At 41.0% G+C, this 12,653-nt stretch overlaps 1 protein-coding gene across 2 annotated transcripts in view; it reads right to left on the bottom strand.

Moving 5' to 3' along the window:
- Positions 1–12,653, bottom strand: part of LOC108704220 (Ig heavy chain C region, secreted form) — a 32,373-nt gene that overhangs the window by 8,427 nt on the left and 11,293 nt on the right. Inside the window, exons 2-6 of one of the 2 annotated variants that reach the window (XM_041578322.1) lie at positions 12,053–12,376; positions 10,445–10,744; positions 7,809–7,904; positions 3,136–3,486; positions 2,500–2,796 (exon numbers count right to left, since the gene is read on the bottom strand). In XM_041578322.1, the coding sequence (XP_041434256.1) occupies positions 2,500–2,796; positions 3,136–3,486; positions 7,809–7,904; positions 10,445–10,744; positions 12,053–12,376 (1,368 nt within the window). The remainder of the gene's footprint in view (positions 1–2,499; positions 2,797–3,135; positions 3,487–7,808; positions 7,905–10,444; positions 10,745–12,052; positions 12,377–12,653) is intronic. The other variant, XM_041578323.1, reaches the window with a different exon arrangement.

The following is a 12,653-nucleotide window of genomic DNA, read 5'->3' as shown; positions in this document are numbered from 1 at the left end:
GACAATACAGTGCATCATATCCAGAATGCCAAAGAGTTTGTAACCAAGATTCACGGCTTTACACTAGAGGCAGAAGAAACAATGGTATCATATGATGTCACTTCTTTGTTCACATGTATACCTACGACAGAGGCAATTGAGACTGTAAGAAATCGACTGCAACATGATAACACCCTCAGCAGCAGAACGGAGCTCAGTCCCAACCAAGTTTGTTTGTTGCTAGATTTGTGCCTTAACACCACATACTTCAAGTACAAGAACCTTTTTTTATAGACAGAAAAATGGCTGTGCAATGGGTTCTCCAGTCTCTCCTATTGTAGCAAACTTGTACATGGAGGAAGTGGAAAGGAGGGCCTTACTTACTTTCCAGGGAACTACATCGAGTCACTGGTTCAGGTATGTGGAGGATACTTGGGTTAAAATCAGATCCAATAAAGTGGCGGCTTTACAGAACACATTAACTCAGTGGACAATAAGATCAAGTTCACAAGGGAAGATGTCCACGAGAACAAACTTGCCTTTTTGGACTGTTTGATATGCATCCAAGAGGGGGGTAACTTGAAGATGGAAGTATACAGGAAACCCACTCATGCAGATCAATATCTATTGTTTGATTCCCACCATCCGCTGGAACACAAACTGTGTGTCATTAGAACTCTGCACCACCGGGCGGAATGTGTGGCAACTGATACAGAGTCCAAAGACAAAGAGCAAAAACATCTTAGAGGAGCTTTGAAAGCATGTGGCTACCCAGACTGGGTCTTTGTAAAAACAGCAGCAACCAAGCCCAACAGGAACACCAATAGAAATAACCGCCCGGAGACACATAGTTGGCGAAACATAGTCATCCCATATGTAGCTGGAGTGTCAGAGAAACTCAGGAGGATTTTTAACAAACACCACGTCCCTGTGTTTTTCAAACCTAGCAACACATTGAGACAAAAACTGGTACACCCAAAGGATCCAACCCCTAAAGAAAAACAAAGCAATGTGATATACGGAGTCCAGTGTAGGAGAGCACAGATCTATACATTGGGGAGACAAAACAACTGCTCTCCAAGCAAATGGCTCAGCACAGGAGGGTGAACTCTACAGGGCAAAACTCAGCTGTCTTTCTACACTTAAGAGACAAGGGACACTCCTTTGAAGACAGCAAGGTCCAAATCTTGGATAAAGAAGACGCTGGTTTGAACGAGGCGTGAAAGAGGCGATTCATGTCAAGGTGGAGAAACCATCCCCGAGGCGGGGGCCTTTGACACCAACTGTCTGCTACATACAATACTGTTCTAACATCTGTACCCCGTGGTTTCAGAACACTTCACATGTCCATTCATGCAACTCCCACAAGTAACACCTCCTTCTAGGAGTTGCATGACACATTGGATAATCCTATCACAGTAACTACACAGAATCTACACCTCTGTGAGTTTCTTCAGATGTCACCTCTTTGAAGAGTTACAATGTGCCATTGTGATTGGATTAGTGGAAGAGTTTATATGCCGAGAACTTCCCACACCAGTCAGTTGAACTGAAGAAGCAGCCCGGATGAGTAGTGAAACTTCTTCATTGATTACTCAGCAAGTCCAGTTGTTTTTAGATTTACTATACTAGATACAAGTGGAATGACCTTATTCCTGCTCTAGATGATGATATGTGGGAAGATGCAATAGGGGAACTATACAGCTTTCTAATCTCTACAAAGGATGGTACAATTCCGTATCATACATTGTACATATATTACTCCAATCAGGCTCAAAGCCATGGGCAAAAGTCCCAATGGAAACTGTCCCAAATACCAGCACCCGGACGCTGATTTCTTTCATTTGCTTTGGTCCTGCCCCTTGATACAAAGATTCTGGGCCAAGGTAATAGCCTACCTGACTAATGAAATTCTGCTCCCTGGAGCACTAACACCAGAGGTGTGCCTACTGGGACTGGTGGCACCTCTAAATAAAACGAGCTATTTACTAAAAATCCTTCTATTTTATGCCAAAAAGCAGATTGCCATGACATGGATGAGCCCACAACCCCCCACAGTAAAGCAATGGGTAAAACTGGTCAATAACAGGCTCCCGATGATAAACCTAATATACATAGCCAGACAGTGCCAGGAAAAGTTTGGGAAAATCTGGGAACCCTGGTTAGAGCTCTGTCCCGAAGTAGACCCAGAGTCTCAGTAAATGCAAGTGTATGAGAGAATATATATGTAATATAACTTTCCTTTTCAGTAAATTAAATCCTATATAAGCACGCTCAAATCCTGTGAGAATTAGAAGTAACATGAAATACTCACATCAACCTAATACGTAGCAGACTCTATGCTCCAAATGTGTACCTGAATGTCTTAATCTAATATGTTGTGGTCCTGCATGACCAACTGCACTTTTCATCATCAATGCCTACATTGTCTGTTGTTACGTATGTTGTTTGTTTCAAAACGCAAAATAAAAACCTTTAAAAAAAAAAGTGAGTCCCATTATCCTGGCTCAGTAACTGTACCTGCCGCAGATACTTCTCTGGATTCGGGGTCACCCATTGACTCATGTTCCCAGGTCACTCGCACCCTGAAGGCTTTATCCTTAAAGAGACCCTTTGGGACACTACAAACACTTGTGACGTCCCACGTTAGATCAGAGTTTTCTCTCCAGTTTTCCTTGGAAGGTTGTTGGGTCTCCTCTCCACAGTCCCACTTTATCTTGATGTCTTTAGGGTAAAATCTCTGCAGGTTTAGGGTCAGGTCCAGATTCTGGGACCCCTGGAATGTGATATTTATTGGCTCCTGCACCTTGGGCTTTGCTGGAAGATAAACATTGCAGGGAAGTAATAGAAATAACACTAATATTCCTTCATTTGTGACTTCTCTGCACAGGAAAATGGAGTTTTACATCCAAGCTCAACCTACAGACTCGTTACTACAGCCATGGAGGCCGGACTCAATGAGAAAGGGGTGGGGCTTATCAGAAAGTTTCTAGACAATCCAGACATGTCTGTGTTTAGCTGTTAGGGATAAAGTGGGAGATGGGGATGGCCTACATTATATTGGGAGTATGTCGGTAAAAATCTACTGTCAGCCTGAATCAGAATTCATGGAATCACTTCTAGAATATATGTAGAAAAAGCGCAAATATTCCTTACCTTGAATAGTTTTAGTGTGAAAATGTTTCTCTTTGGTTTTCCCACCACTGACAAATTTACAGCTAAACGTTGCTCCCTTGTGAGTATCCAGGTGCAGAGTGAAAGTCAGAGTCGCTATGTGGTTATTTCCCTCCTTCTCACAATGTACCACGTACTGACCAATGAGCAGAGGTTCTGTGGCCTCCTCATCTCCCAATTGGTTTATCACAATCCACTCATCACTTCCTCCTCCCTTCACTGACCAGGTGACCTGCACATCACTAGCGCAGTTGGTCCCAGTGCACTGCAGTTTGGTCTCCTCTCCAACAATCAGCGTTGTTGGCCCCGCAATTGGTTTCAGTGAGAATGTGGCTAATCAGGAGACATGTTAATACCTTATTAATGTTAATGTTAATATTATTGTTAATTCCATATTAAACGGGTTGTTCACCTTTGAAATAACTTTTAGTATGATGTAGAGAGGGATATTCTGAGACAATTTGCAATTGGTTTCAATTTTTATCATTTGTGGTTTTGACTTATTTAGTTTTTGATTCAGCAGCTCTCCAGTTTCTAATTTAAGCAATCTGGTTGCTAGGGTGCATATTACCCTAGCAACCATGCATTGATTTGAATAAGAGACTGGAATATGAATAGGAGAAGCATGAATAGAAAGATGAGTAATAAAAATAAGGGATAACAATACATGTGTAGCCTTACAGAGTATTTGCTTTTTAGAAGGAGTCAGCGACGCCCATCTGAAAGCTGCAAAGAGTCAAAAAGGCAAATAGTTGTAACCCTTTCAACACCCCTTTGATGGTGTTGCACTCCACGTGTGGTACTTACCTGATGACATGGGTCAAACCTGAGCCACTCCCCAGTGGTATGGGGAGAGACTGAGTACTTGGTACTTACTAGCGCAGTGACTCCACCTATTGGGATCTGGGAATGCACCTACGGGTGGCCCACTAGGAATACAGTAATAACATTAGTTAAACTAAATAACTTTATAAAAAATAAATGGGCAACTAGTACATGCAGCACTTCTAACTGGTGGCAATAGGGCCTCACTAACTAACTTGCTAGCACCAAACTGTCTGCCTAACTAATAAAAGCAAAGTCCTTTAATACACAGTCTCTTTATCTTCAGCGCCTCTTTAGGGTACTGTCCCTTTAACCAGGATACTCACACAAATCCTCTTTGGATACTTTAGAGTCTCTTCAGGTGAGTCCAGCACAGTCAGACATACAGTGAGACTACCAGCCCCTTTGGATGCTCAGATAGGAATCTCCTGCTGGTTGTTCCTCCAGTCTGGATTCCTCTCACACTCTCTGTCTCTCCAGGCACAGTATGTGGCTTCCCTGTGCCAGTCTGATCCATGTGGTGCATCCTCTCAGCTCTCTGGGCCCACCAGCAGCTCTCTGGTCTCTCTCTCTCTCTCTGTCCACCATGTGGTTCTCTCTGTCATACTCTTCTCTTTTGCCAGTCTCTATGACTTCCTCTTCCTGCCAGCCACTCACTAGCTGCTGTGTCACTTCCTGTTGCACTGAGATCACTGAACAGCTGGTTACTAGGTAACAGCTTACAGCACACACACACAGGCTCTGGGCTTCTGCCATTACAGGGATAAGGGCAATGATTTTGTACTCATTCCCTACATAGTTATTAAACTATAAAAAATAAGGTCAATCTAAAAACAACTGGACTTGCTGAGTAATCAATGAAGACGTTTCACTACTCATCCGAGCAGCTTCTTCAGTTCAACTGACTGGTGTGGGAAGTTCTCGGCAGTTACAATGAAGAGTTACAATGTGCCATTGTGATTGGATTAGTGGAAGAGTTTATATGCCGAGAACTTCCCACACCAGTCAGTTGTACTGAAGAAGCTGCTCGGATGAGTAGTGAAACGTCTTCATTGATTACTCAGCAAGTCCAGTTGTTTTTAGATTGACCTATACTAGATATACCATGACCTGGATGAATGAAAATATTCATAGTCATATAAAAAATAAATAATCAAAACCAATTGAAGAGTTGCTTAGAATTGGCCATTCTATAACATATTAAAAGTTACCTTAAAGGTGAACCACCCATTTAATGCCCAGTACATTCATTTATATTCCAGATGCAGCTTAAATCATATTACTAAAATAAAGCCAAGGGTTCTGTAAGGTGTTGGTCACGTAACAGTCCCTGTATTTAAATACTGACACCTCAGTGATATTATATTGGATATAGGGAGACAATCTCTGCCTTCTCCCTTCTACTTTGTTCCTCTCAAATCTCTACACACTGTCAGCTTTCTTACCTCTTTCTCCATAACCTCTCAACTTTCTTCTAGCTCCAGCCAGTTCTCATCCTCTTCCCCACACGTTTGTACTTCTGTGCCTTGGTTGGCTTCTTTGCAACTAGTGATGTAGCGAACTGCCGTTTATGTGTTCGCGAACGCCGTTCGCGAACACCGGCAAAAAATGCGAACAGTTCGCGAACTGTTCGCGAACTTCGAACATCCGAAAATCGTTCGATTCGAACGATCGAAGGATTTTAATCGTTCGATCGAACGATTTTCGTTCGAATCGAACGATCGAAGCCATTCGATCGAATGATTTCATTCAATCCAATGGCTTCGATCGTTCGATTCGAATGAAAATCCTTCGATTTTAGCGATCGAAGGAATCGAATGGTCGAATGGTCGAACGATTTTTGACGCGAACGCCTATTGGCGAACGTCGCACGACGTTCGCGAACATTCGGCGGACGCGAACAGTCGAAGTTCGCGCGAACTAGTTCGCCGTCTAACAGTTCGCTACATCCCTATTTGCAACCATTCTTATTAGTCTATGTCCCTTATTCTTCCTCCCCATTACCCCTCTTCTCTCTGGGCCTCCTGAGCCAATTTCATTCCTCCCCCATTCTCTTTTGCTCTTTTCCACATCTCTGTGTCCATTTACCCTACTTCCCAATACCCCTCCACCTCATGAATGCCCCTTCACCGATCTTTGTGTCACCTCCACCTCCTTCCTGTTCCCTCTCTCCACTGTGTACATGCTCTCTCACTCTCCTTACCAAAAAAAAAGATTCCTAGGTTTTGCCTATAGTGGGGTCTCCACTTTCTGGAGAGGTGGATTGTGTTAAATAGCCTCAGAAGGCTATATAACACAAGGAAGACAGGAGGCCTCAGTTGTAGAGGAAGATATGGTAGGACTAGTTCATATGATGGCTAGCTCCTGTTATACATCACTGCAGAGAGGTAGTGAGACATAGATAGGGTAGGCAGCAAGGACAGCCTGACTCAGAGTGAGTATTTGTGGCAGAGCCCCATGGCAATTGTGCACCAGTTACAGAAGTGATCATTCAGAAGTAGGTTAAAGGGAACCTATGGGCTGTAATGAGGCAGCTGGGAGAAGTTTGTGTATGTGGGCACAAAAGAGAAAGGGACGCCTAGAGAGAAATGAAAAGAGTCCCTGGAATGGCTAATGGTACTCTGCTAGTGTTTATCCACATGTCAGTTTCACATGAGGCTTGATGAGAGGAGAGCTGTGTGTATGTGTGAGGATTGGAGAGAGAGGATCCTATGAGAAGAGTTTACTTGAGATATAGTGTTATTGTGCAACTGATAAATTGCTGGTTAATTGGTTCTGGTCTGCCACTGCTCACCTGCAAGAGGTTGTTCAATATAAAGTCTACCCTTGCATTTCTGTGTGCCATGCCTAATCCTTGTAAGAAAAGTGTGTAAATGTTTCTTGTTGCAATGGGTGTCTACCAGCCCCAGGTAGCAGGCAGGGGCAGAAGCCTCAGTAGACGTAGATCTATACGGTAAGACTAGATTATGTGTGAGCTAATTCCTGTAATAAGTAATAGATAGAACTAGGCAGGAGGCCCTAGTAGTGTAAGAAGATTAGTAAGGTAGAACTAGCTAATGTGAGGGATATCTCCAGTGATAGCTCACTGTGAAGAGAGACAGAATTGCTCTTTCTGAAGAGATTGAATGGTTGGTATTATGGCTATCACCTGCCAGTGTAGGAACTCAATTGGATATGCTCAGGGATAGGGAGAAGCTCCACTCTTAAGGCTTTTTACTCTGTTGATAAATATCCTTTCTGCATTTCCTCAACAATGTCCCACCAGTGAGAAAGCATCCTATGTAATCCATACTCTACTGGGAGTTGTAGGGACTCGTAATTCACCAGGTCTGTAGGGGGTTGAAGGAACCCACAGTACATCAGTTTCATTGAGCTGTGCAAGTAATTTTGCCTGCTGCTGTTAGGAACCAAATGCCCCATTCTATATCTTGTGCCCTCTGCACTTTGTGGCAGTTGCTAGAGACACAACCTGTACGGGCACAGAATGCAGTTTTACTGCATTGGGGCTCATTTTCCAACATTGGACCTGGGCAGTAACCCATGGCAACCAAAGAAAGGATTTGCTTTGTGTATTTTTATTGCAGCCAGTTATGAAAAAGGTAATCACTAATTGATTATTACGAGTGCAAATTTAACCAGTTTTTTCAAATGACCCCAAGTGTACTGTATATTTTGTGACAATTGTCATAATTCTGTGTTCATCAGAGCATACAGAAGGTTTTTTGGGCATAGTAATTTAGGTGCATATTTATGTGTATATGTATGAATTGTGAAGCATGCACATAAACCATGTGGTATTTTCACAATGTACATTATTTTATATACAATACCTTTTTTCCTTCGCTTCCATATTATAGCCACAATAACCAGTACAGCCAATAACACAGCTATGCCACACGCCACAGGCAATGCACTGCTGCTTCCATCTGTTAGAATAAAAGGAGATATTAGTAATATTTATATGGTTTTTTTTTTCAAATTAATAAATAAAAATGTGTAGAAAATGTTTTCTTTCATTGGTCTTGAATAAGAATCATATCATGGTCCCTCATTCATACACATCATCATCATCTGTTCCTCTGACTCCCAGTGGAGTATAGGGCATCCATGAAGACTCTCCATTTAGGTCTATTTGTTGCTGTTCTCTTGATTTCATTCCATGTTTTTCCCATCAATATAATTTCTTCTTCCGCTGATCTTCTCCATGTTTTTCGAGGCCGTCCCCTTCTTCTTGATCCCTGTGGATTACATTCTAGGGCTCTTCTTTCTATAGATTCCTCTCCCTTCCTTAGTGTGTGGCCTATCCAACCCACTTCTTTTTCCTTAACTGAATTTCTATTGGTAGCTGGTTAGTGTTTTTCCACAGTTCTTCATTTGTCACTTTCTCCGGCCACTTTATATTCATAAGTCTCTATAGGCACCTGTTTACAAAGATCTGGATTTTTGTGGTAGTAGGTTGTGTGACCTTCCAAGTTTCACTTGTGTATAAAAGGACTGCTTTCACATTAGTATTAAAAATGCAAACTTTGGTTCTTTTTGAGATGTTTTTATTTCTCCACATAGGGTACAACTGGATAAATGCTCCATTTGCTTTCTTTATTCGATTTTTTACATCATCTTCTGCACCAGCATCTCTGGTAAAAATACATCCCAAGTAAGTAAACGACTCTACCAGTTCTATTTGAAAGTCACTAATATTCAATCTTTCTGTAGCAGTATTGTTTATCCTCATTTCTTTTGTTTTGTTGGTATTGATACGTAGCCCTGCAATTTCTGCTTCATTTTGTAACCTTTCCAGTTTTTCTTTCATATCTATATGAAATAAACATATGTCATCAGCAAATTCTACATCATTTCTATCATGCTCCATTGTATTTCTCTTTTCTGTTCCCTTAGAACTTTTCTTATTACGCTGTCCAATACCAACAGAAATATTGTAGGAGACAGAACGCAGCCTCGTTTCACCCCTTGTGTTACTTCAATGTAGTCTGACAGCTTACCTTTGTGCAGAATTCAGCATTTAAAGCCATTGTACATGCCCTTTAGACTAAAGGCTTTAGTAGTGACAACATTTTCATAGGGATTCCATATTTTTCTATTGTGCTCCACATGAGTCTTCTATTAAGAGAATCAACGGCTCTTTCAAAGTCTATAAATGTCAAGTATAGTGTAGTTCTCCATTCTGCACTTTGTTCTATAATTATTCTGAAGGTGTTTATGAGATCGATACCTCTCCAATTACTACATTACGTTAGGTCACCTTTTTTGGGATCTTAACAATAATTCCTTCTTTCCATTGTGCTGGTAAGTTTTCCTCGGTCCATATCTTCACCATAATAGGATGTAATAAATCAGTTGTTTCAATATCTGCTTTTAACATTTCTGGAGCAATATTGTCCACTCCTGGCGTCTTGCCTTCCTTTATCTCTTCCAGTGCGATTTTTACTGCTGAACATGTTGGACATTAAGTAGTGAGGCAAGTATTTCAAGTTTGTATTCTTCCATCTCTTTTACCAATTGTTTTAATCTACCAGTCTCCCACATGGTCCTAACATTCCAAAATCCAATTTTCGTTTACCATTTTATACCAAAATCTGTCAAAGTAAGATCTGTCCGGATTTCCTTCACTTCAGTTTCCATAATAATTCATACAAAAAGGCTCATTTAACAGTGGCCCAAAATATTAATTTCCCTTACTTTTTCTGTATTTTCTTTGATATCTCTGTTTTTTCTTTTATTTCTCTTCACCTCTTCCCATTTTTCTCATTTTACTTTAGCTTTCATTCTTTTGTACATTGTCTTCTCAGCTACTTTTTCTACTGTTTCCTTTTCTTCTTTTCCTTGTTTTTCTTTTCTCCCATTTCCCCTGACTTCTTCTATCCCATTCATCTTATTTTACTCTCTCTGCCTTTTCTGTGTTATCTTCTTCTTATTTCTACTTTTCAGTTTATCATCACCTCCCATTGCGTTATGTTCTATCTGTTCTTGTCCACTACTTTTGTCATCAGTTATTTTTTATTATTGTTATCATCTTTTTTTAATCTTTACACTCTTACAACTTGCTTTCAACTTTTTATTTCCAAGTAGTATCCTCTAAAGACATGAATTGTTTAGGCAGCAAAATACCATGCTGTCCTTTCAGCAATAGGAATGGAAATTAAATTATTTGCCAGTCCTACATGGCTATGACGTGGGGGGGCTAGACAGATGTCCTTCTAAATCATCTTGTCTGATGCTGATCTTAAAAGTGCACTAAAAAGTCTCATAATAATAAAGAAAAGACAATTAAGATATTCATGCCTTTTGACAAAACCTTGCATAATCAAACATAAGTTGTTGTCATTGCAATTGTAAGAAATATTTGTTACCCTCCTCCATATTATATTACTTGTACAAGTTATTGTTTATATAAGATAAACTCAACTTGGTTTGTACAATAATATCTGTAAGTCAACATTATTGGTACCTTCATACTCCAGCTGGAAGTCTTCCTGGAGAGGTTGCTGGAGAGAGAGGTGTTGGACTCTGCAGGAGAAGTTATGGTCCATCTTTCCATCCATTGGGGGTAAAGTCACGGTGCCCTTTACTCTGTATGTGCCATCTGGGTTCCTCTCTTGTTTGCCCAACTCAGAGTTCGTGAGGTGCTTATTGTCTTTATACCAACTTATGTCAATATCTTCTGGGTAGAATCCATTGGCCATGCAGATCAGAGTGGTCTCCTTCTTCCTCTGAATAACTTTATTGGGGATAAGTAGCACTGGGGGAACTGGGAAAAAAGTGTTGTGTCAGTTGGGCAGAAATCTTATTGATTGTATTTCATGTGATATTAACATTTCCAAATCAGAATAATGAATACAATTCTCAGAATCAGAAGTTTGCAATATTTTTAGTGATGCTGGTTGCAATGGCCTGACCTGTTTTGTATCTTCCATTTAGAGAAGTTATGGAATGAGCACTGGGTGAAATAAGCTGTAACATATGGTATCCCAAACCCAAAGCAAACCCCAAGGTCCTGGTCTTGCTCACAATTCTGCCTATAGAAGTTGCCTTTGGATTTTGGAGGAGCCCTCCGCTACTCAGGATTTAATGCAAGAGGACCAAGGAGAGAGTTCTGGGCAGGTGAAGGAACTGTAACGTATACAGGAGATATGGAGAACAAGGAGCGTAGTTAAGGGACAGGCTAAGCAATGCCAAACAGAAAAGACGGTACCAAATCAGGAAGCAGAAATGTAGTCGAGGTTACAGGCCAGGGTAAAACTAACAGATTTGCGGTACAGTAACAAGATCCAATAGAATAGTTGAAGAACAGGCAGATGTCGGTACAGGCTGCAGAACAGCAAGGGTCAAGGTCAGGCAGTGGTCAACTACCAGGATCAGACAATATAACACACCCAGGAACTATGGAACATAGACCTATACTGGACAATTAGTCAGTGCAGTGTAGGCAGTTTTATAGCTAATGGCTTACACTGATCACCAGATTGACAGCAGATGAAACAAGCCATTGCAATTACCAAGCATTGCCATAGGAGTGAACCAGGACCACAGCTGTCTGCTCACATAGAGCAATGGTAATGCAGACAACACAGAAACACCAGGTTCCCGGTTCAGCTCCAGGCAGGTTATTACATAAGCTAGCTACCAACAAGGAGCAAAGTTATTGACTTCAAAACCATGATATCAAAGTAAATAAAGAAGCAGAAGTGTGCTCTATGGTCCCATAAGAAGAGAGTGCTGTCCCCTGGTGAGTCACTTCCAGAAGCTGGAATTCTGGGAAAATAGTGCATTATGGTAGAAAACATGGCATTTGCACTTTAAAATGCACTTGCAGTTGTAAATGACCCCTTAAACAACTTTAATTTCTCTTCAGGCTTGGTGTGATATGTGTAGACTGTAGAGCTCTCCTGCAGCCACTAGAGAATTTTGCATTTTGAGAAGCATTGGGAAAACAAAAGAGAAGCGCCAACCTGGTATCTGGTACTTCACTATCTGGCACCACCCCTGTGATTAATGTTTTTCTTCTCACTTAAAAGGTGTAAATAATGTTTAATTCAAAAGTATATTTAGACCTTACCAAGAACATCTAATATGACCCGTGTGTCTTTCTGTTGCCGATATATCACCCGACACCTGTAGATCCCTTCATCTGAGATGGACACGTTGGCCAGAGACAAGGAGGCATCTCCCAAATTTGCTGCTTGTCCATTGAATGAAGTTCTTGGGTTGAGGGACAAACCTTTGTTATCATATCTTACAATTTCCTTATCCTGAAAGTACCAGGTTACAGTTGGAGGCTCAGGGTTTGGGGAAGTTTTATCCACTTGGAAGCTGCAGGGGAGAAGAACATCAGAGCCAGCGAGTGCACGTTGGGAAGATGGGAAGATATTCAGAACTGCACCTACAGGGACATATTCATGTACTAAGGATATTTATTCAAATCTTTGAAGAAAGAATTTAGATGTTATACAATGCAATATAAATATCTGCCTTGGTAAACATCTAACATTATGACCAACGAAAAAGGGATACCAGTGGGCACTAATACATTCTGAAGGAATCATCTCAGTGGCATGGGGTATAGTTTTATATTTTAAACAACTATAATCAAAAATGGTTTCACAACAAACACATTGTTCCTAAACATTCAGCTCAGATGGTTCATCATTGTTCCACCA

This window comes from Xenopus laevis, chromosome 9_10S, assembly GCF_017654675.1.
Source record: "Xenopus laevis strain J_2021 chromosome 9_10S, Xenopus_laevis_v10.1, whole genome shotgun sequence".
Lineage (NCBI taxonomy): Eukaryota > Metazoa > Chordata > Amphibia > Anura > Pipidae > Xenopus > Xenopus laevis.
Note: the sequence above shows the minus strand (reverse complement) of the source record. Positions and strands in the feature narration are given on the sequence as shown.